The sequence below is a fragment of the Orcinus orca genome, chromosome 20, assembly GCF_937001465.1.
Source record: "Orcinus orca chromosome 20, mOrcOrc1.1, whole genome shotgun sequence".
NCBI lineage: Eukaryota > Metazoa > Chordata > Mammalia > Artiodactyla > Delphinidae > Orcinus > Orcinus orca.
Window position 1 is genome coordinate 48,500,464 of NC_064578.1, and position 25,343 is coordinate 48,525,806.

The window sequence follows — 25,343 nt, forward strand, 5'->3', positions numbered from 1 at the left end:
ATATCCCTTGCCCTCCCGACACTCACAGGCTTTAGCATCATTGACATGTCCTACCAGATACAACTGATGAGCCTACACTGACACATCGTTATCATCCAGAGACTATACTTTACATTAGGGTTAATTCTTGGTGTTGTACATTTTATGGATTTGGACAAATGTATAACGCCATGTAGCCACCATTATTAATATCATACAGAGTATTTCCACTGCCTAAAAATCTTCTCTGCTTTGCTTATTCATCCCTCCTTCCCCCTAACCCTTGGCAGCCACTGACCTTTTTACTGTCTCCATACTTTTGCCTTTTCCAGAACATCAAATAGTTGGAACCATACAGTATGTAGGCTTTTCAGATTGGCTTCTTTCTTTCTTCTTATTTAATAATATGCATTTACGTTTCCTCCACTTCTTTTCCTGGCTTGATAGCACATTTCATCTTAGCACTGAATAATATTCCACAGTGTGGAGGTACCACAATTTATTTATCCATTCACCTACCGAAGGACATCTTGGTTGCTTCCAAATTTTGTTTATGGAAAAGTTATTGCTTTTCCTTAAAGTTCTAGTTGATTCATATTTTGTTATCTATATAACTTTTTTATCTACATCATTTATTAACTATATAGTTTACTATCCAAGATTCTAGGCCGCCTTTGAAATTCAGTAGAAATGGCCATAGGTGAACAATTTGAATCTAGTTATCAATTTTTTAAGTTAAGGTTTTGATGTCTAACTTGCGCCTCACATAGGAAATTTGCACCAGTGGGTTTTGTTATGCTTAGTGGATAGGAGCCAGCTGGACCACCTCTTGGTTTCCTTTGGCACGCAAACCAGAGCCCATGACATACAATGGAAGAGGCGAACTGAACATTCTCTGGATTCATTCAAGTCTCACACTGTCTCCTAAATGTGAAATCTTGACAGCACTGAGCAGAGCCTTCAGTTGTCCACATCTCTGAACTTTATGTCTTTGCAGAAGGAAAGATCCAAAGTGAGATGGAGACTGTTTCAGAAGCAGGACCACATGAAGAGCTTTCCTCCTGGCAGATCTGGCAACACATTGCAAGTGACTTCACCAGGTGTCAAGACTCCATGATAAAAAGTTCTGAATTCCACCAACATGGTGACTCATCTGGCCAGGTTGGGGCAGGATTCTCTGAAACTCACACAGGCCAGAAACCTTATCAGTGTAATGAATGTACAAGATCTTTCAGTGATGTCTCCAACTTTGATCTTCATCAACAAATACACCCAGGAGAGAAGTCTCATACATGTGGTGAGTGTGGAAAAAGCTTCTGTTACAGCTCAGCACTTCGCATTCATCAGAGAGTTCACTCGGGAGAGAAGCGCTATAAGTGTGATGAGTGTGGCAAGGAGTTCAGTCAGAGCTCACAGCTGCAAGCTCATCAGAAAGTCCACACTGTAGAGAAGCCATTCAGATGTGAGCAGTGTGGGAAAGGCTTCAGTCGTAGGTCAACACTTACTGTTCATTGTAAATTACATATGGGAGAGAAACCTTATAATTGTGACCAATGTGGAAGGGCCTTCATTCATGCTTCACATCTTCAGGAACATCAGAGAATCCACACTGGGGAGAAACCGTTCAAATGTGATATATGTGGTAAGAACTTCCGCCGTAGATCAGCCCTTAACAGTCATTGTATGGTCCACACTGGAGAGAAGCCATACAAATGTGATGAGTGTGGGAAGTGTTTCACTTGTAGCTCAAATCTTCATATCCATCAGAGGGTCCACACAGGAGAGAAACCTTATAAATGTGAGGAGTGCGGTAAGTGCTTCATTCAGCCTTCACAATTTCAGGCCCATCGGAGAATCCACACGGGAGAGAAACCGTATGTCTGTAAAGTGTGTGGTAAGGGCTTCATTTACAGTTCAAGTTTTCAAGCCCATCAGGGAGTCCACACAGGAGAGAAACCATACAGATGCAGTGAGTGTGGGAAGCACTTCAGGATGAAAATCCATTATCAAGTTCATCTGGTCATCCACACAGGAGAGAAACCCTATAAATGTGAGGTATGTGGGAAAGGCTTCCGTCAGAGTTCATATCTTAAAATCCATCAGAAGGCCCACAGCATAGAGAAACCTTACAAGTGTGAGGAGTGTGGGCAGGGCTTCAATCAGAGTTCACGACTTCAGATCCACCAGCTGATCCATACTGGTGAGAAACCATACAAATGTGAAGAGTGTGGGAAGGGATTTAGTCGTAGAGCAGATCTTAAAATTCACTGCAGAATCCACACTGGAGAGAAACCATATAATTGTGAGGAATGTGGGAAGGTTTTTAGTCAGGCATCTCATCTTCTGACCCATCAGAGAGTCCACAGTGGAGAAAAACCATTCAAATGTGAAGAGTGTGGGAAGAGCTTCAGTCGGAGTTCACACCTTCAAGCCCATCAAAAAGTCCACACTGGAGAAAAGCCATACAAATGTGAGGAGTGTGGGAAGGGCTTCAAGTGGAGCCTGAACCTCGACATGCATCAGAGGGTCCACACAGGAGAGAAACCATATAAGTGTGGGGAGTGTGGGAAGCACTTCAGTCAGGCCTCAAGTCTTCAGCTTCATCAGAGTGTCCACACTGGAGAGAAGCCGTACAGGTGTGATGTGTGTGGTAAAGTCTTTAGTCGGTCTTCACAGCTTCAGTATCACAGGCGAGTTCATACAGGGGAGAAACCTTACCAGTGTGAGACGTGTGGTAAAAGCTTCAGTTGGCGCTCCAATCTTGTAAGTCATCACAAAATGCATACTGGGGATACATTTTATGAAAGCAGCGAGAGTGGTAAGAACATCAAGGAACTGTCAGAGGAAAGAAGTTCTACAAAATGATGTTTTCAAAAAAGTGCAACGTGAATTCTTGCAAGCGTCAGGTCTCATAGGAGAGAAAGTATTTTAGGTTAGTTGGTGTTGAAGCAGTAGCTAAACAGATCCTAGTGTTCACCAGACCACACAGCAGAGATCCCTTCTGAGTGGTGCAGTAAGGGCTGCATTCAGAACTTTGACATTTATCAGATGTCACTTAGGAGATAGCACTTAGAAAGGAAAAGAGTTTGGTCTGGTCTTTAATAAAAGTGTAAGGATTAGCTAGTCAAAATTGATGTCCATGAGAATGTGCGTTCCATGAGGGCAGGGACTTGGCTGCTCAATCTACACAACCTTAACATTGACTAGCGCTTTTAGGTGTGCTCAGTACTTGTGTTTTAAATAAACCAAAAGGGGGAAATGTATAATATATGAAAGTTGTATTCAGAGGAGGAAACCTGCAAAATAAAATTAATTCAGGACGTGACCATTTGTTGAAATACTGAAAACCACTGCAGAAAACCAATCTTCAATATATATATATTTTTAATTTATTTTTGGTTGCGTTGGGTCTTCATCGCTGCACACAGGCTTTCTCTATTTGCAGTGAGCAGGGGCTACTCTTCATTGTGGTGCGTGGCTTCTCATTGCGGTGGCTTCTCGTGTTGTGGAGCACGGGCTCTAGGCATGCAGGCTTCAGTAGTTGTGGCATGTGGCTGAGTTGCTCTGCGGCATGTGGGATCTTCCTGGACCAGGGCTCAAACCCGTGTCCCCTGCATTGGCAGGCAGATTCTTAACCACTGCACCACCAGGGAAGCCCCCCAATCTTCAATATTAATATGCTATTAGCTTATCGCAACTGGCTCCTTGCCTCCTGCAGCCTCTGTTCTCAAGTTGGGTGTTTTTTTGAGGCCCCGTCTAGTTTTCCAAGGACTGTGTTCAGTAGAAATTGAACTATCTTGTGATTTTTTTTTCTGACGGTACAGACTGAGAAAACATGATTAACTTTACAACAACAGTAACTGCATAGTATACAATTGATTTTTTTGTCTGTCAATGTTAAGGCAGGGTTTACTGTAACACTTTAAAAGTGTCACAAAGATTGTTTGTCCCTAGAAAAAAATTTTTTAGTTGACCTTGAACTTACTGATTTCTAAGTCTCTGCATTTTCATCCAGACTTTGAAATGTTTGCCTTCTAATTATTGTAGCATTTCTTCTATCAAAACTTCTCAGGTAGGGGCCATGCCATATTCTTCCCCCACATCCATGAGGCAAATACCCAGAAAACTTGTAGGAATCTGATAAAATTATCAAATGTATTATTGAGACAAGACTAACATTTATGTGCTTTTCCCTACTGGTAGCAGTAAAGCACGGTTTCAGGAAAGGAGTATATATCAGAATATATTAGATTGTACATCCCTTTGATCTAGAAATCATATAATTGGAAGTTATTGATTATGAGATTAAAATACCAAAAAATGAGCACCACCTCAATGATGTCACTGAATTTTTTAATGGAAATTAGTGTACAGCTGTAAGAATTTGAGTTTTGATATATTCCTATATTAATCTGTAGCCATTAAAATGATGACAGGGACTTCCCTGGTGGTGCAGTGGCTAAGAATTCGCCTGGCAATGCAGGGGACAGGGGTTCGAGCCCTGGTCCAGGAAGATCCCACATGCTGTGGAGCAACTAAGCCCGTGCACCACAACTACTGGGGCTTTGTGCCACAACTACTGAAGCCTATGTGCTTAGAGCCTGTGCTCCGCAACAAGAGAAGCCACTGCAATGAGAGGCCCGCGCACCGCAACGAGGAGTAGCCCACACTCACTGCAACTAGGGAAAGCCCGCACGCAGCAACGAAGACCCCACGCAGCCAAAAATAAATAATTTTATTTAAAAAAAGAAAATTATGACAGATACCATAATGGCAGGAGATACACAATATGGGCTTTGAGAGATCACAGATTGTAGCCTTCATAGTATAATCAACCATAAATCTTTGTTAGTGTTTGTATATGTGTGCGTGTGCGCACATGTATGTGTACATGCATAAGATCATGTGTAAAGGGATACTATTCCAGAGTGGTTTTCCTAGGCAAGGAGCATTTTGTGGTATTTTTCCGTTTTATAACTTCATGTTATATTTTTTTCATTGAATAGTGAATATTGCCAAAGCAGGAAATTATTACAATAGAGTTTGAAAAAGTACTAACTAATTATCCCTTGCAGTTAAGACCTCATAATATGATTGTTCTATATTGTCATAAGGCATATAAGATCAAAATTACGGTATGAACTCTGGAAGCCAATTTCAAAAGCAAAACAATTCTCAGATTATTTTGCGTACACAGAAAAATTGATGCGTTTCAACAATTGAAGCTTTATTATTTATGCTGTGCTTTAACTACAGATCCGTAATAGGGAGAGGGAAAATCCTGGAGCTAGAAACAAAAGTAGATATACCTACATTGTGGAGGTTAAAAAAAAAAAAAGTTTCTCTTGTTGAAAAGATGTGCATGAGGAGAGAACTGAGCATAATAGCAGAGGACCCTCAGCATGTGGAACCAGTAACGACAAAGCAGGTTTGGATGCCATTCCATACTCAGACCAATGGTGGTATTTTTAGTATAGTTGGATAAAGGGCTTTATTTAGCAAGTTACACTTGACCCTTGAACAATATGGGTTTGAACTGGGCAGGTCCACTTATATGCAGGGTTTTTTTTGTTTTGTTTGTTTGCGGTACGCGGGCCTCTCACTGTTGTGGCCTCTCCCGTTGCGGAGCACAGGCTCCGTACGCGCAGGCTCAGCGGCCATGGCTCACGGGCCCAGCTGCTCCGCGGCATGTGGGATCTTCCCGGACCGGGACACGAACCCGTGTCCCCTGCATCGGCAGGCGGACTCTCAACCACTGCGCCACCAGGGAAGCCCAGCAGGGTTTTTTTAAAAATAGTAATTACTACAGTACTACATGATCTGTGGTTGGTTGAACCCATGGTTGCAGAATTGCAGATACAGAGGAACCACGCATATGGAAGTCTGACCATAAGTTATTTATATAGATCTGTCTATCCATCCATCCATCCGTCCATCCATCTATAGAGAGAGAGGGAGTGAGTGCACGTGCTAGGTATTTACAGAAGTAGATATGGAAGTGTGAGGATATACAAACACACACGTGTATGTGGTGTATATAAGCATATATATCCACGTTTCTATTTCAGGGCTGGAGCAAGGAAAGTATAGAATGATCCTGGAGAAAATTTGCTGTGCCAGAAAGTAGGAAAGAGTGGTGGGACATGTAAAAAGATCCAGCTTGAAGAGACTCACACTGGGTAAATCTGAGCAATTTGAACATAAAATAAATAATTATCATACAGAATATGAATAAAAAAGAGGAAGGGAGGGAAGGAAGGGCTCTCATAATAGAATGCCAAGCCATAAATATATAGAAGGAATGATGTAATGTAAAAATCATTATTTACAACCATTGTAGTAATTATAGGTTCTGGCAAGAATAATCAATGAATTATAAAACTACTGGTTGAAAGTTTATGAGGAACAGGATGCTACAAAACCCAAAATATCTCTCCACAAAGTAGTATTAATCACAACAGGAAATACAGTAGGTATAAATTTGGTGAACACTACCTTAGCCAAGAGATGAACATTATCAATAACAGAACAAACCAACATTTTAGATCTCTGGGATACGATGTACTGAGAAGGACGCAACGTTGCTTCAGTATTATTACTGACAGAAATAAACAACCAAATCTTATCACAAGGAAGCATCCAAGTTGAGAGTCTCCTATTTCACAGTTATGACCACAGGGAGCATAGCTGACCAAAGGTCCCAGCTGCTGCTCTTAAATCCGTCACCACGTTCGCATGGAGGCCAGTCTTGCCCCGATTGCTCCTAGTCAACACAGCAGGGATCCTAAGGCAGGCCATTTCTTGGAGACCAGGATTCCTCTGTCCAGTGACCTTTTTTCAAGGACTCCCTGACAGCCTTGAAGGATTTTACTTAGATTACAAGGCAGTCTAGGATGATTTACCAAATCTTTCTTCCAAATCTTCACTCAGGGTCAGACTTGCACTATGAGCTCGGTTCTGTCAGCCTTCCAGAGCTCCCTGCCCTTTTCTCTCCGATGTTTTCCCTAATAAAATATTTGTTCATTAAAGTCTTTCTCAGCACTTTGCCATCTGGTTCTTGGAGGACCAGGACAAACCCCAAGCCCTAGAAACATCCCTTTTTGGCTCTTTCTAGTAACCTTCCTTTCCATATGGTAGCCACTAATTTGTAATGGTGTAGATTCACTTAGCCTATTTTGTACTTTATGTAAATGGAGTCATGTAATAGGTACTATTTTGTGTTGGCTTCATTTGCTCAACAGTATATCCATGACATTTATCCATATTGTTGGGAGTGGATAACTTTGATTCATTTTCATTGGTGGATATTATTGCAGTGTGTAAACATATCAAAATCTATTTATTAATCCTATTATTGGTGGGTATTGGGTACTTCCCCATTCTTCGCTATCACAGTGGTGATGTGAGCAATCTAGAACATGCCTTGTGCACTTGTTTGAGGGATATTTCTGTGGGTGGAACCAAAGGGTTATATATGTTCAACTTTGGTAGATACAGTTGACCCTTGAAGAATGCATGGGCATGAGGGATGCATCTGAGTCTTTTATTCCATAGATGTTTTTAAAATATCTCTCACTTTTGGCCCATTAGTGGTGCGTTTGGATTTACAGTGTTTCTTAACCTTAAAATAGTCCAATTTTTCAATTTTTTCTTTCACAGTTTGTGATTTTTTTGGTCTTAAGAAATTCTTCCTACTCCAAGGCAAAAAGGCTGTTATCTTACGTTTCTTTCCTAAAGCGTCATTGTATACATTTCAAATTTAAGTCTGCAGATCTTCTGGAATTTATATTTTTGTATCCTATGCTGTAATGATTAATATTTTCCCATATGGATATCCAGCTGACTGAGAACCAATAGTTGACCCTTGGACAACATGGGTTTAAACTACACAAGTGCACAAGTGACTATTTTCAATAGTCAATACTGCACTACTACACGATCCAAGGTTGGTTGAATCCTCAGATGCAGAATTGCCGATTATGGAGAAACCATGTACGTACAGAGGACTGACTATAAGTTATACTTGGATTTTCAACTTAGCAGAGGGTTGGCACCCCTAACCCCCTTGAACCCTACTTCAAGGATCAACTGTATTAACAAGACTTTTCCCTCTCTGCTGCAGTATTTTCTTTTCTTTCTTTTTTCTTTTGGCCGTGCTGCGTGGCTTGCAGGATCTCAGTTCCCCGACCAGGGATTGAACCAGGGTCACCACAGTGAAAGCGCTGAATCCTAACCACTAGACCACCAGGGAACTCCTTGCAGTGTTTTCTTTTTACACGTTGTTATAATGTCTGTTTCAACATGGATTTTGATGTCTATTATCTTGTCTGTGTCCTTGAGCAAACACCAGACTATCTTATATTGTAGATTTATAGTAAGATTTAATGTGACTAATATCTTTCTTTTCATTCTTCTTTCAGATTGTCCCAGCTCTTCTTTTAGCTCTTTGCTTTTCCACATAATATTTATAAACATCTCATCAGTCTCCAAGGGAAAAAATGCTGATATTTTTATTGGGGTTTGATTGAGCCTATAGATCATTTTGGGGATTACTGATATCTTTGTAATATTGAATCTTCAAGCCATGAATATCATTATTTTTAAGAATTTCTCTTGGAGAAAAATTAAAGTGGATCCCATGTAATAAAATGTACATAAATAGACTCCAAAATATTTAAAGGACCTACATGTGAAAGGTAAGTCTAGAAAGTTAATTTTTAAAAGGTAGAAATATATTTTTTCATCTGAGGAGTTTCAGAAGCACAGATATTAAGAAATTATTTTTTTATTATCTTATATCTTATAATTAAAGATTTCTATTCCATGAAGAACACAATAGAAAAATTTTAGAAACACGTGCCCAATTAGGAAAGGATACTTGTAATTGGTAAAACTGAAAAGGTATTAATAATCAGAATATGTAATAGAAATGAGGAAGAAAATGATAGCATCCACATTAGAAAATGGGGCAAAAGGTTTAAGTAGACATAGATGAAGCTACCAAGCATTTGAGAAAAAGATCAAACTTATTAGAAATCAGAGAAATTTAACTAAAGATACTACTATACATTTAATACACTAGCAAAACAGGGTGATGAGTCGTCCAAATGAAGGTAAGTGGTTGCACAAAAACCTGACGTGCAACTCTTGGTAATCTGGACTTGGTGTAGCCATTCAGGAGGTCAATCTGGCTATATTATTAAAGTATACACATTTGCTATGAAATAATTTTACTCGGGTATGTATTCCAAAGAAATTCTCAGATACGTCTATAAACAGAAATGTAAGAAGATGTTTATTTTATTGTTATTGGCATGGCATTTGGAAGAGTACAGGTAAAATGTGGGTGCAGAAAATGGAATTCTACAAAACAAATTAGATGGATGGGTGAATCTTAAAAATACACTCCTGAATGAAGGAAATAAACACCAGAATGAATTTTATGACACAATATTATTTATATAAATTGAAAATATACACAAGTGCACATTTTGCACAAGAACACACCCAAAAGAAAACACATCAAACAAATTAGAATGGTAGCTTACGGGGTAGAGAAGGGAGTGGAGGGTGCCATAGGGAACAGGAGGTGAATAAATAAAACTTTTAATCATGTTACCATATTTCATCATTCTATATCCAAGATTTCAATTTACTTGTAGTGGAAAGAAATCCTGTGTGCTATGTTGGCTTAAGTCAGGAATAGTTCTTGGAGGATATTTTCCTGAAAGAATTTGGAACAAATTTTTGGAAAAATCTTTGTTTATACTATGGATGATCTTTTTTGTTTTTTTGTTTGTTTTGTTTTTTGTTTAATTTTTGTTTTGTGGGTGTGTGTGAGATCTACTTTATTTTGTTTTGTATTTCATTAATCTGATCTTATTTTTTTCCGTCTGCCTTCTTCAGTTTTATTATTCATTTATTAACTTCCTGAGATGGATGTTTTCCGAATCAATTTTCAACTTCCTTTCTACTTTAATATATGCTTTTAAGGCTCAACATTTCCCTCTATATATGTGCTAAAATCTCCAGTTCCAATTATGAATTTGAATGTTTCTCTTCATGGTTCTGTCAATTTTTTTTTTATAAAGTATGAGCTGAAGTTATTAGTTTCTGATAACTTGAAACTTTTATGACTGTGAAGTGTCCCTCCGTATGTCAAGTAATGCTTTTTTTCCCCCTTAAAGTTCACTTGGTCAAATATCAATGTCACAGACTTTATAATTACAGAAATAACTTGAGACCTAGGATGTTGATGTCTGTCTCTAGAAAGGATTTTCACTTGCTTCTGCACGGGTTGTAAGATGCTAACAAAACACGTTCACCTTTACACAATTTCAGGGAATGAGGTGTTTTGGCGTTTGGCTTCAGTCCCTGCCAAAGAAAGCCCAGTTTCCTTCTCCCCTTATTCCAATGGTGAAACTCTTTGGGGTTTACCAGGAAGCCTCTGTGGCTGGTAATGCCTTTATGTCGCTTAGCCTCTTGAAGACGTCCAAAATTCTACTGAGCTTGTACGCCTTTCAATGAACAGAATCTACACTCTTCTGAGGCCGACACAGTAGAATGGCAAGACTGCCTGAGACCTTCTCAGGGATTCCGGAAAGTGAAAACCAGGGAAGTTGGGCACTTCCGCATCAGGGGGGTAAGGCTCTGTCCGTTTTCCCCTCGAAACTTCGGGGGAAGTGTAGTGCAGAAAGGCGGTACTGTAGCCGGTACACATACGTACGTACACACGCACACGCACACGCACACGCACACGCACACGCACACGCACACACACACACACACACACACACACACACACACACAGCCTTGTGGGACATGTAGTCCAGAGCTCGTGCCGGTAGACACACCCACACCCACCCTTGCATTCTGGGACATGTAGTCCAGAGCTCGTAAACTCGTGTAGTCCCATATACTGCAGCTACAGTAACGCCTCGCTGTAAACGTTTCCCCGCGGAATTCTGGGAAATGTGGTCCAGGAGCTCCGGGTTAGTCGCAGGCACTTCCGCCCCAGGAGGACAACGTAGCAGCCATCTTTTGCCTGATTATGGTGTTTCAGGTCGGCTCTTCACGACCCATTTAAGCTTCCTCGACATGCGCCTGGGGCCAACCTTTCCAGACCTTTCATTTGTGGAGAAAGAGGAGAGGCTAAAAGCGGAGGTTTGAGAGCCTAGAGTGGTGATATACGTCCCCCGGGCGGAGCTTCTTTGCGTTTGGTAACGTACTCGGGATGGGGTGGGCTCAGGTCGTGCCTCCTGGGGTTTTAGGGACTCCCCGGTTTTCTTCACCCCTAACCTGACCCCGTCCCCCACGTATGAGCTAGCCCTACCACTTCATACGACGTCACATTGGGTGAGTTGTTTAACTCCTCTGTGCCTCCGTTGCTGTTCGGTAAAAAGGAGAAAAAAGGAATGCCTTCTTAATATAGTGTTGTGAGAAAAAACGAGATAGCACAAGTAAAAGGTCTACAACTACCTGATACATTGTTTTTATTAATACTACTCTAATAAGGGAGGCACCCATTTCGCAGCGGGATTCTGTGAGCCCAGGAAGCTGAATTGTCCTGGACTCCTGGCCTGTTTTGGAAGGAGAGGACTTCTAGCTGGTACGGGGGCGGAAGGGGCTGCGGTATGAATTATTGGGGATGGAAACACAGCCCTGGTATTTCACAGTCTCCTTCCCTTCTCCAGCCCTGACTTCTCAAAAAGCACTGCACGGAGGAAGAGGCAACAGAGCCCTACGTGAGTAGGACTTGGCATTCTTCTACTTAAGATATTCATATAAATTGTAGAACGTATGGGACATGGGTAACGATTATAACTGAGCCTTGGTCACTAATTTCCATTCTAAAAGCTTTATGCAAATGAACACATTTCCATCAGGCAGTGGCTCTGTGAATTGGTACTGCTGTTTTCTCTACTTTAACTATGAGGAGATGCGGGCAGGGAACACAACCCTGTTGGCCCATCCTCACCCAGATGGTAGGAGGCAGAGCTGGGGTTGGGACCCAGGCAGTTTGAGTCCAGCACCTGAGTTTGCTAATCCCTTTGGTATATTCTCTTTGAGCATAGGGTACTGGCTAGAATCATATCATGAAAGTAGGTTGGTACCTTGAGAGCAAGATTTAGGCTATTTTATGAGGGTTTTTTTTGCGGTACGCGGGCCTCTCACTGTTGTGGCCTCTCCTGTTGCGGAGCACAGGCTCCGGACGCCCAGGCTCCAGACGCCCAGGCTCCAGATGCGCAGGCTCAGCGGCCATGGCTCACTGGGCCTAGCCGCTCTGCAGCATGTGGGATCTTCCTGGGCCGGGGCACGAACCCGTGTCCCCTGCATCGGCAGGCGGACTCTCAACCACTGCGCCACCAGGGAAGCCCTATTTTATGAGTTTTTAAGATAGTTTTCTCAACTGGGTCATTTATTTTATTTCAAATAATATGTATATCATAGAAATAGCATAATCATTATGGAAAAATGCGGATATATACATAAAGAAAAATTTTAATTATCTATTACTTTAGGATGTAAAGATAACAGTTGTTAATGTTTTAGTGCCTTTTTGTCTGGTTACTCTTTGTGTATGTTTCTGTGTAGTGGAGGCTGTTTTGTGTGGGACTGATGTTACACTGCAGTGCTACTCAAATTGTGGTCCACAAACCAGCAGCACTGGCATCACTTGGATAGAAATGCCCAGCCTTGAGCCCCATTCAAGACCTTCTGATTTATAATTTCTGCATAGGGGGCCCAGGAGGCTGCGTTCCAACAAGATCCCGCAGTAATTCACATGCACGTGAAAATTCGAGAAGCTCAAGAGAGGGTCTTTTCTGGAAACTGAGGCCGAGCAAATTGACCCTGCTGGATGTCACAGATAAAACTGAGCTGGATTCACCAAAGCCCTACTTAGTCCAATGATTTTATTCCCCCACTAGTTATTGTCAACTGTCAGGGCCCCTTTCAAAATCCTGAATTGAGCAGAAGACAGCTAGCAAGCGTAGAGTCAAAATGCAGGTCGTTAGAAGTTGTGAAGATATATCTCTCCCAGGCTTTGGGGAGTGGAATCATTACCATCTTTTGTACTAGATCGAACCCGGGCCCCCTGCATTGGGAATGTGGAGTCTTATCCACTTATTTCTTAAACTCCCATTTATTTCTTAAACTTTCCTATATTTATTATGATATAATTACAATTCAGATTCCTGTCTCTTTTAATTTGAATTAGGTATGGACTATCAAACTATTTTTTATTGTTGTTGCAGAATCCTGGGTTTTATTAGTTCTCTTTACCTCTGTGCATAATTGTCAAAACGGTACTTCCTGTTTAAAAAGAAACAACGTATTTTTATATCTTTTGTAAAAAGTTGTCCATGTCAATTTAAATATTATTGTTGCAGTAACAAAATCTTTAGGAAGACAAGCAGAGCTTTTCAGAAGTCTAAAGACTCTCACATAACAGGGCAACAACTATGACCTCCACATGTCTGACAGTGTTCTGCTGGTAGAAATCACATCTCTAAGGATAATTTCTAACTAAAATATCATCTGCTTCACCACAGTTGCTAAGAAATAAGAAACACTGACGATGGTGTTCTCAGAGCTTTCTACCTTACAACGATCTCACGAGGTGGATGCCATTGTTCTCCCCCACCTGCAGATGACAGAACTGAGGCGAAGAGATGTTAATAACTTGCCCAGGATGACACTGCTAGTGAATGGCGTAGCCTGATCACAGCCCATGCATATTGACTCCAAAACCTACTCTTACTTACATGGTCTCTGTTTACACCATACCCAGAATAAGAATAACCACTATGGAAGCTGCAGGCACACTGTGAGGGAGCCACTGTGTGTGGATGGGCAGGTCATTCCTCACACAGCCACTGAGAGGGGTCACGGGGGCATCTGGTATCCGTGTGGGGCTCTGCTCATCAAGCATAATCAGCTGTAGCCACTCCGAGGACTGGGAGCCTTGGTAATTCACAATGAGCACCATGTGGGTTAGTGACTTTTTTTTTTTTTAACCAGTTTCCATTGACTTCTTTCTTCTTTCCCTGTCTGTCTTGCTAGGACTCTGCACTTCCCCAGAAGGAGAGAGAAAATGAGCACATTCCAGGTGAGTAGAGCTTGCCTTTCTTGCTGTTAAAAACGCCATTTTTGTACTCAGATTGGACACAGGTTTTCCTCTTTTTTTTTGATTGGAGTATAGTTGATTTACAATGTTGTGTTAATTTGAGGTGTACAGCAAAGTGATTCAGTTATACATACATATACATATATTTTCAGATTCTTTTCTCTTATAGGTTATTACAAAATATTGGGTATAGTTCCACATGGGTTTTTCTCTTTCAAGGAGAGTCTAAGCATATGAGGACCTGAGTATGCCATGTGTGCTTTTTAAAAAATTCCTGTTACATTTAATTGGTTTCAGTTTTAATTTTTGTTTTATTTCATCATTTTTTTATTTCACAAGTAAAAGAAAAATTAAGGGAAATGAAGGACATCTTCCACTTTACTGCTTACCTGCTTACAAATTAGCTGCTTTTATATTTCTGTAATCTCCTCATCATATGTATTCATAGCTGTGTATTTGTATTTATAACATAGATACAGTTTTAAATTGTTTTTTTCATTTAATACTAGCTAACATTCACTTTTAATTGCTTTATCCTGTTCCCACAAACTTAAGCACCTATTTTTTAAACTCTTCTTTATTCACAGACATTTAGTTTAAAGACTTTTACTGTTTTAGGAACACTACAGTGACAGTGTTCCTGATTTAACCTTTTTACCAAAATATCTGTTCTGAAGAATATTGCCTCTTTTTGTCCTTAACATACTAGGTTTAGGTATTCAGAATTGAAGAGGTATGTTTTATATGTGGTGCCTTGGATGTTTTTTGGTAGAATATCCAAATACGGCACAGCACAGCAGGATCAAACTGCTGCTTCACGCAGAAAAAATAACGTATTGTTAGAAGTTTTCTCATGACCAGAGTTAGATTCAGTCTTCCCCATGTTTGAGTCAGACCCTTTGTGTATTTTATTTACTGGTTTGTTTCTTTTTCCATCTTATTTTTTTTTCTAATCAGAGTAATACATGACCTTAGTTTAAAAAATCCAGTGGTACTTAAAGCACTTGTCACTGCATAGACACCTCAGAACAATTGTATAAAGAGGTGCTTGGTTTCATCTTTGTTTTAAATATAAAGAATAGGGGTTGTGAAAAAAGGAGGAACCAACTCAGACTCACCCAGAAAACCAAGGGTCTGGAGTCAGAGGATTGCATTCAAGCAAAAGACAGAAACGGGGAAAGAGAGAGTTTTCATTCAGAGACCTGGCATGGCCTTTTGGTTAATTTCCATGTATAACACTCCTTCTCATCTGGTTCCTACCTCAATGAGAAAGCAGGTGCCATGAAATACTGCCGGGACTAAATTGGTAACTGTTTCTGGGGCGCTTGGCAATAATAATTAAAAAGTGAAAGCTTTTTAGTTCAGGATCCAGTGGTTAGAATTCTAGGGAGTTTACTCATGAGTTGTCTGAGAGCCCCAGGTAAATACACAACGCTTTCTGTTTCATAGCCGCACGTCCGGTGAGGCTGAGGAAAGTCAGTGTGTGGCATTGGCAGGATGGAAGGGAGGGGGTGCTGGGGAGTCTGCACACCGCACAGGAGCCAGAGCAACTTCCCACCTTCCTCCTCTCCTCGGGGCTGCCCCTCTTCCACTGGCCACTGGGTATAAGATTGAGGTGGTGTTGTTTGTCGTAGGAGGCGGTGACTTTCAAGGACGTGGCCGTGGCCTTCACAGAGGAGGAGCTGGGGCTGCTGGACTCGGCCCAGAGGAAGCTGTACCAGGATGTGATGGTGGAAAACTTCCGGAACCTGGTCTCAGTGGGTGAGGACAGCCTTTCTCTGCGAGTGTCTTTGTGACCGTGGTGTTTCAAGGCTTTGGGCCTCTTGAGATGGTTCCCTGAGTTTGGGGACCAGACTTTTACAATTCCTGTGGGACACGAGAGGATGTCTCTGGTCTTTCTAAACAGTGTGTTTCAGGTCCTTTTCATTTATTTTGTAAAAGAACTGTAAATCGACAGTATCTTGTTGTACCTTGTGTATTCTTTTTCAGATTTCCCTCCCTGCCATTAGTGGATTATAAAGCCAATTTATTGAGCCCTACATGTGACTTTTTAATGAAATAAAGTAGTATAGAAAATATCAGAGTTTCTTAGGAAGAGTACAACACATTGCAGCAAAAACTGGGCGATGGCATGAGTGGTGTGAGAGCCAGTGGGAACAGATTTCATGAAAATAGACATTGGTTAGAAATAGGTCATTCAAGTTTCGTTTTAGTAATGTATACTTCTACATGTGTATCTAGGTTGTGAAATAAATGCTGTTTCTTCAATGGGTCATGATACAAAGTTTGAAAAACACGGCTTTCAATATCTTGAATATGCAGTTGGAACTCAAATTTCTAGTAAACTTTAGCTCTAGCCCATTCATGTTAACTTGTGACTTTGCATGTTCTCATTCTTCAGATGAGATACAAAAAATATAGAAAGAGAAGAGAGGCTTTGGTTGATGAATTCAGCAACCCAGATAGAAATCTAGGTAAGAACCAAGCAGTCGTGAGTTCTTGTGGTTAGCTCGCTATCTGTTTTGCTTCTCACCAGCCCTGTGCTGTCCATCACCTGGTCCCAGTTGGAAATCTCTTTCCAGGATTATTGCATAATCTTTGTACTGGTCACCTGTTCCCACCCTTCTCCTCCCACAGTTTGTTCTTTAAGTGGCAAAGTGATCTTTTGTAACTTTAAGTCAGGTTATGTTCTTGTTTCAAAATTCTCTTGTGGCTTCTTTTACTTAGAATAAAAACAACTTAAAGTGGCTTCTAGAGTCTTCTGTGGGCTGCTGTTCATTCCCAACCACCTCCCTGAATACATCACCTCTCCTCCCTCTTACCCTGTCTTTTCCAGACCTGCAAAGGATGCTTCTGCCACAGAGCGTTTTCCTTGTCCTTCTCTCTGCCTGGAATACTCTTTCACCTGTAATCTTTTAGGCCTCTTTACTTCTTTCAGTCAGTCACCTTAAAGATGATGAGAGGGCTGTCCTCTGACCACCCTATAGAAAATACAGTCCTCTCTTTCTTACTCTCTCTGCCCTGCTTTGTTTTGTCTCTAAGCGTTTCACTCATGTACATTTTTGTTCACCTGTTTCTCACCTCTCTTTCTTCCACTGGAGGGTAATCCAGGAGTGGAGGAGGAATTTGGTCTGTTATGTTTATTGCTCACTAGCCTCAGTGCTTAGCATAGTCTTGGTACATGACAGGGACTCTTAAATATTTCTTGAATAAACGAATGAGTTAATGGATAGAGAAATTAGCCTTCCATGAAAATAGCTAGTAGGCGGTGAACAAATCCGAGTGAATAAGGGATATTGCCAAATGTTGTTTTGTCTTCAAATGAATTCCTAGCCTAATTCTAACTTCTCAGGTGCCCATGATGTGTGTATGTGTGTGTTTGCCTTTCTGTACAAGTTGGCCCTCATCAACTTGCACAAAAAACATGTATAGAACCTGTAATTATAACCAAACTGAGTAAAATGCTTTCCCTGTGACTTTCCTTGAGCTCATAGTAGCAGAGCATATTCATTTGGGGAGGAAATACTGTTTTGAATGAGGATTCTTATGTCTACTTCTTAGGTAGCTCTCCCATAGAAGGAAAGAAAATTCTATTTCCTTATCCTTTATACCAGGGGAGAACAGGTCTCAGAAAACAGCCAGCTGGTGAGTTAGCCTTTCCCTTAAAAGATTTGCCCGGATGCGTCCCATTTGCTTCCTCCAAAGCCCACCTCACTAATAAGAAATCGATCTTTGTTAGCTCTACAAACATTGTGTGTGTGTGTGTGTGTGTGTGTGCATTTGTATGTATCTTGTAGAAGGCATTTTAGATAATGTCACCTTGAGTGCTTTGATCATTCTTTAATAGTTTTTAGTCTGTTTCTTCTCAATACTTCTCACAAGCTATGGAATTTATTCCCAGCTCACTCATAAACCCCATTCTTCACTTTGGAACTCATTCTTGTTAAAGACCAATGTTATCTGTGTCCAAAAATTTTCCATGCTGTTTTTAAAGAGACAGCATTCTTCCCTAGCCTCTAAATTTTGACTCCTACTTGGCAGGGGGAGTGTGGGAACGTATTAGGCAGCACAAATGCCCCAGAAGGATCCAGTGCATAGGTCTTCATGCTTTTTTTTACCCCCACTGATTCTTATAACCTTTTTTAAAATTAATTTATTTTTGGTTGCATTGGGTCTTCGTTGCTGCACACGGGTTTTTCTCTAGTTGTGGCGAGTGGGAGCAGCTCTTTGTTGTGGTGCGCAGGCTTCTCATTGCAGTGGCTTCCTTATTGCAGAGCGCGGGCTCTAGGCATGTGGGCTTCAGTAGTTGTGGCACACGGTCTCAGTAGTTGTGGCTCATGGGCTCTAGAGTGCAGGCTCAGTAGTTGTGGCTCACGGGCTTAGTTGCTCCGCGGCATGTGGGATCTTTCCGGACCAGGGCTCGAACCTGTGTCTCTGCACTGGCAGGAAGATTATTAACCACCGTGCCACTGGGGAAGTCCCGATTTTTAGCACCTTTCATATTCTCCTCAGCACTAACCCCCTTGGTGTACTGCCACCTCTGCTGCAGCCTTTCAACTTAAGCAAAACTGTACTTTCCAGTCCTTTTCCTGTATCTGATACCTGACTTGTAAAAGCTCTTTCGCTTCTGTGACTTGGTTCAAACTTAACCTGGGATTCAGAATTGTAGAGAATCCTAGAAATCAAACTGAGTTCACCTGTGCATGCATTTCTTAAGCCCTGACTAACTGCCAGGCACTGTTAAAGCTGTGAGCACAGGAAAATGCTTGTCTTTATTGATACTGTATTGTGGTAGGAATGACATGTAATTTTTGAAAGATGATTTAAATAGTATGTCAGATGGTAGTCATTTGGTTTTAAATGGGTTTCATTAATGCTAAGTATTTAGGAGTTTAATGGACCGTCTCTTGGTTTCTGTTAGTATATAAACCAGAGAACTTCATTTGTCATGTGAAAGATAAGCTGAACCATCCTCAGGTTCATTAAAGTCTCATACTGTGTCTTAAGTGTAAAATCTTGAATCTTTGAACAAAGCTTTCACGTGTCCACATCTCTGAATTCTCTGTCCTTATAGAAGAAAACAATCAAAGTGAGTTGAGGGCCGTTCAAGACAGAGGATCACGTGAAGAGCTTTCCTGCCGGCAAATCTGGCAACAAATTGCAAATGACTTAACCAGATGTCAAGACTCCATGATAAATAGTTGTCAGTTCCACAAACAAGTTGATTCCCCCTGCCAGATTGGGGCAGGACTCTCTATTCAAATTTCTGAAGATGAGAACCATATATTAAATGATAAAGCAGGTGATCCCAGTAATACTGGAAATCCAAGGTTTGCAACTTTGAGAGCCCAGGATTCTTGGAGGAAAACTTCATTGACCGAGTCACAGAATTATCAGAATAGACACCAGCAAATTTCCATGAAAAATAAACTGTGTCAGTGTAAAGAGGATGTTGACACCATCAGTTGGATTTCACATCACCTTGATGCTCACGGAGTACACAAGGGTCCAAAATCTTACGGCTACAGTGATTATAGAAAAGATAGCATGAGGGTTTCAACACTGGATCAGAATACTATGATTCACACAGGACAAAAACCTTACCAGTGTAATGAATGTAAAGAAACGTTCACTGATCTCTCCACCTTTGATCTTCACCAGCAGTTACACTCAAAAGAGAAGTCTCATATGTGCAGTGAGTGTGGAAAAGGCTTCCGTTACAGCTCGGTTCTTCATATTCATCAGAGAGTTCACATGGGAGGAAAACACAGTGAGTGTGATGAGTGTGGCAAGGAGTTCAGTCAGAGCTCACAGCTGCAGACTCCTCAGAAAGTCCACACTGTAGAGAAACCGTTCAAATGTGGGGAATGTGGGAAAGTCTTCAGTCGTAGGTCAGCACTTACTATTCATTGTAAAGTCCACACAGGAGAGAAACCTTACAATTGTGAGGAGTGTGGGAGGGCCTTCAGTCAGGCCTCTCACCTTCAGGACCATCAGAGAGTCCACACTGGGGAGAAACCATTCAAATGTGACACGTGTGATAAGAGCTTCAGTCGGAATTCACACCTTCAGTCCCATCAGAGAGTCCATACGGGAGAGAAACCATACAAATGTGAGGAGTGTGGGAAGGGCTTCATTTGTAGCTCAAATCTATACATTCATCAGAGAGTCCACACAGGAGAAAAACCCTACAAATGTGAGGAATGTGGGAAAGGCTTTAGTCGGCCTTCAAGTCTTCAGGCCCATCAGGGAGTCCACACTGGAGAGAAATCATACATATGTAATGTGTGTGGTAAAGGCTTTACTCTGAGTTCAAACCTTCAGGCACATCAAAGAGTCCATACAGGAGAGAAACCATACAAATGTAATGAGTGTGGGAAGAGCTTCAGGAGGAACTCCCATTACCAAGTTCATCTGGTTGTCCACACAGGGGAGAAGCCCTATAAATGTGAGGTATGTGGGAAGGGCTTCAGTCAGAGTTCATATCTTCAAATCCATCAGAAGGCCCACAGTGTAGAGAAACCTTACAAGTGTGAGGAGTGTGGGCAGGGCTTCAATCAGAGTTCACGACTTCAGATCCACCAGCTGATCCATACCGGTGAGAAACCATACAAATGTGAAGAGTGTGGGAAGGGATTCAGTCGTAGAGCAGATCTTAAAATTCACTGCAGAATCCACACCGGAGAGAAACCGTATAATTGTGAGGAGTGTGGGAAAGTCTTCAGGCAGGCCTCAAATCTTCTGGCCCATCAGAGAGTCCACAGTGGAGAAAAACCATTCAAATGTGAAGAGTGTGGGAAGAGCTTCGGTCGGAGTTCACACCTTCAAGCCCATCAAAAAGTCCATACTGGAGAAAAGCCATACAAATGTGAGGAGTGTGGGAAGGGTTTCAAGTGGAGCCTGAACCTCGACATGCATCAGAGAGTCCACACAGGAGAGAAACCATATAAGTGTGGGGAGTGTGGGAAGCACTTCAGTCAGGCCTCAAGTCTTCAGCTTCATCAGAGTGTTCATACTGGAGAGAAGCCATACAGATGTGACAGATGCAGTAAGGTCTTCAGTCGGTCTTCACAGCTACAGTCTCATCAGAGAGTGCACACAGGGGAGAAGCCTTACAAATGTGAGACCTGTGGTAAGAGCTTCAGTTGGCGCTCCAATCTAACAATTCATCACAGAATCCATGCTGCTGATAAATCCTATAAAAGTGATAGGAGTGGTAAGACCATCAGAGAGCCCACACACGAAAAAGTTTCCATAAAATGATTAAAAAAAAACAACTCAGGTGTCATGTGAATTCTTCCAGTCATCAAGTTCAAAAGAAAAACAAATCATTTGTTTCATTAAAGTCAGTGTTTCAACCATAGCTCAACATGTCCCAGTAGCCAGGAGGCCACACAGCAGAGAACCCTGGTAAATGGTGTAGTAAGTTTGAACTTTGACCTCTATCAAATATTACTCAGGGGAGAAGCCTTAGTATGAGTTTTAGCAGGGCTTGTACAAAAAAAGTATGATGGACGTGCCAAAATTTATGCCCATTACAACATAAACTCCACGAATGCAGAGACGTTTGTTCTGAATCTACAGTCTGAACATTGTCAGCTACTTCATAGGTGCTCGATATTTGTCCAATTAATGAGGAAAAACTTTTTGAAAATTATGTTGCAATCCCCTCCAAAATTTCATAAAAATTTGTATTCAGAGCAGTTAACCTAAATGTGGCCTTAAAAGTAATCCAGGGAGACAAAAAGTTGAAGTGTTAGAAAACCACTCAGTATTGCAATTTGTAATATGAATGTGGCATCATCCTGTTATGATTAGCTCCATTTGTCTCCCCCCAGCCTCACTTCAAGTTGGATCTTATCTTGGACTTTGTCTAATATTCTGTTAATTTTTTACAGTACAAATTCAGTTATCTTTTGTGACAGTATAGACTTACTGAAAATGGATTGTTCATCTTGCAATACAGAAAACATACTGTTGACCCTTTTATCAAGAATGTCAAGGCAGAGGTTTAAGTGTCAGAAAGAGTTACTAATGACAGTGACAGAGGACAAACATTTCTTAGTAAATGAAATGATCGTTGGTTTCTTATTCACCACATTTCCATCTAGGTTTTGATGTGATTGTCTCCCAAGGGTTTTAGCATTACTTTCATCAAGACTTCTTAAGTAGAGAAAAGAGGCTGTTTGAAGTAGATTACTTTTGTCAAGTTCTGTATCTCTTTACTCCTTCTCTCTGGCCTGAGATAAAAAGAAAAAAATTATTTGTTGAAATTTGGTAATTTCATCAAACATATTTATTCAGTGACTGACGTGCACACTTTTTCCTAGCAGTGGATTGAAAAATTGATTTTCAAAGTGAAGTTGGTGAGTACATATCAAAATATAGAATGTGCGTCCCTTTAATATAGAAATCATAAAATAGGACCTTATAATTAGGAAATTCAAATAGAAAAGGTGAGTAGCACGTCAGTGTTACTAAATTTTGTAAAAGTGAAATATTCAATAGGAATTTCTTTATATTTTAAGATACTTATGTAATAACAGATCTGTTAAAATGATGGCATAAACTTAATGACAGAAGCATGTAACAGTTTAATGTATTTTAGGTACATCACATACCTTAATCAAACACGTATGTGTGTGTGTTAATGCATCCTATCATCTGTAAAGGGATATTCACCCTTATGTAAACAGTGGCAAGATTTTCAGGGATTTTTTCCACATTTAACTTCCATATTTTAAATTTTTCATTGAGCATCAATTTTCCAATAAAATACTGTTATTTTTATAGTAACATAGGTAGTAAAATAATGTAAAATATATTAAAAATTACTAAGAACATATTAATCCCTCAGTAAGAAATCCTATCATCATGAGGTATATATATATGGACAAAATTAAGGAATAGACCTCTAGAAATCAGTTATAAAAAGAAAAAATTTATATGGTTATTCAGAGATACAGAATATTAGTCAGTGTAACTGTATATTTATAATTAATGCATTTGAAGTTTAGCATAAATCCATGCAGCCCAGAATATTCTGTTTTAATTCCAACAGTAGAAATTTACACATCCTAGTTCTCCCCGTCAGACTTCCTTACTGGGTGAATGGATGGAGAGCCTGGGGTACCAGCTTGTCCTTTCAAGTGCTTGGTCTGACTGGGGAAGTAGTTGGGTCATTCCAGACACTATGACACAGAAAACCATTAGCTGTGGGAAAAAAGGAATTTACCCCCCCCCCAATTTTTTTTAATTGTTTACAAAGTAACAGTGATTGGGCAAATCCTGAAGATAGAGAGTGGAAATAGGTAAGTTTTAGAGGTAAAATTTATCAACGATTCCCTAAGGAAAAATGTGCATAGGGAAGAAACCGAGAATGATGGGAACAAGTTGTTAAGGAGGAGGTTTGCATACCATTTCCTACTTCTTAGTCATTTCACTGATGTTTAACACTTACTTGGTTAAAGGGCTTTACTCAGCAAAAGGTATATCTAATGTGAGAGGCAGGTTTCCAAGATTGGTTTCCTAGACCACACCTTCACATGTGTATGTAAAGTCCATGCTACTGCAAATTGCATTGCATTAGATGTCAGAAATCCTAGGCCTTTCATGTTTTGTTTTGTTTTGTTTGGTAGATATCAGGGTGGCCCACCAACTCTCAAGGTAATTTGTAGTTTAGTGAGTTAAGTCAAGGGCTGGAAAACTACCTCCTGTGAGCCCAATCTGGCTCATTGCCTTTAAAGCTTTATTGGAACATAAAAGCTCTTTATTGGAACATAAAAGCTCTTTATTGGCCCATCCATTTATTTACCATCTTTGAATGTTTCCCATTGTGCTGAGTGTTTAGTGGTTGTGACGAGCACTGTGGCCCACAAAGCCTAAAGTATTTACTTTCTGGCCCTTCAGAGAAAAAGTCTGTCGATCCCTGTGGTAAGCCCAAAAGGTTTGTCTCTGTAAGTGAAAGACCACAAGTAGAGCAGAACTTAGACTTGGTTCAGTGAGGATTCCAGAGAGGTTTCCTTTTTGATTCTCATATCTGCCCTTCTGGTTGACCTTGTTCTTTAGTTTGGTTCAAAGACAGTGGTAGCAACTAGGGACTACCTGTTTCTTTCTTCACATTCAATGAAAGAGCTGCTCTTCCATTCTTAGTGTTGAGTACACTACTCACTCTCAGTGCATAGCTTCCTCTAACTAACCTTGACTCCCATCTATGCTAAAGACTAAATCTTTAGCTTTGTATCCAGTTCCATTGGCCTTTGTAGGGCCTTCAGTTTCAACTCCCACTTGATAGCTTGAGCTCGAAATCTATTTTTACCGCTGGGGATTTTCTGTCTTAGCCTTGAGCTTGGCTACATAGCAACACTCTGGGGGACTTGTTATAATCAGCATTTCTTTCTTTCCTTCCTTTTTTTTTTTAAAGGGGATCCAAAGTCAAATTCAGTCAGTGGCTGAATGACAACACATTGATTCACAACCTTATAGATTCTCTTAATGTCATAGGGCATCAGTGGGAAGGAGTAGAATCCTGGAAATTTGAGGTGGAAATATATGGGCAGATTCCAACAAAGCTGAGGCCTATGACCTCTGACCTGTGACCTCTTAGTTGAGCTTCCTGTGCTATTAGAAGAAAGTCTGCCTCTACTCTGAGATAGTTTCCTTGCAGGGGACTGTAGATCCTCAAGACTTGCCTCCACTACCTTTCGTATTTCTAGACCTAGTAATCAGACTAGAGTCCTTGAAATGGGGAAGGGAGCAGGGAAGGGGTGGGTACCCACCGGGTATAAAGTATGACCATGAGGAGACACTGTATCTGCTAAAATAAGGAATTTTATAATTTATATCAATAGAAACCTCAGAAATAATGTGTGATTGTGAACTTTGTAGGTATTGAAGCAGGTGGAAGTAATGTAATATTGGATTAGGCTGGATTTGTTGATACGAGTGCATTCAACACCCATTCCAGACTCAGCATGTTAGCTTGGGTACCTGGGAATGCCTTCAACAGTTTGCTCAAATGACTGAAACCTGTACCCAAAGTTAGCGTATGCTAAAGTCAAAATGCCAGAACTTTCTAAGTATGTTGTAGCAAAATTTCTTGACGTTGGCATGACTGACATTTTGAACTGGATAGCTCTTTGTTGTTGGGAGCTGTCCTGTGCAATGTAAGATGGGCCAGTGGCACATATTCTTCCCTGCCACCCTAGTTGTAACAATAAAAGGTGCCTTGAGGGCT

The 25,343-nt window shown here is 40.8% G+C and overlaps 1 protein-coding gene across 26 annotated transcripts in view; it reads left to right on the plus strand.

Annotated features, from left to right (window-relative positions):
- LOC101273534 (zinc finger protein 227) overlaps nt 1-25,343 on the plus strand; it is a 99,942-nt gene that overhangs the window by 47,691 nt on the left and 26,908 nt on the right. For 8 of the 26 annotated variants that reach the window (XM_049703885.1, XM_049703886.1, XM_049703887.1 and 5 more), the window contains one exon: nt 977-3,363. The exons of 3 other annotated variants lie outside the window; for them this stretch is intronic. In XM_049703885.1, coding sequence (XP_049559842.1) covers nt 977-2,844 — 1,868 coding nt within the window. In that variant the 3' untranslated portion in view covers nt 2,845-3,363. 15 more of the 26 variants (XM_049703873.1, XM_049703879.1, XM_049703878.1 and 12 more) reach the window with 10 other exon arrangements.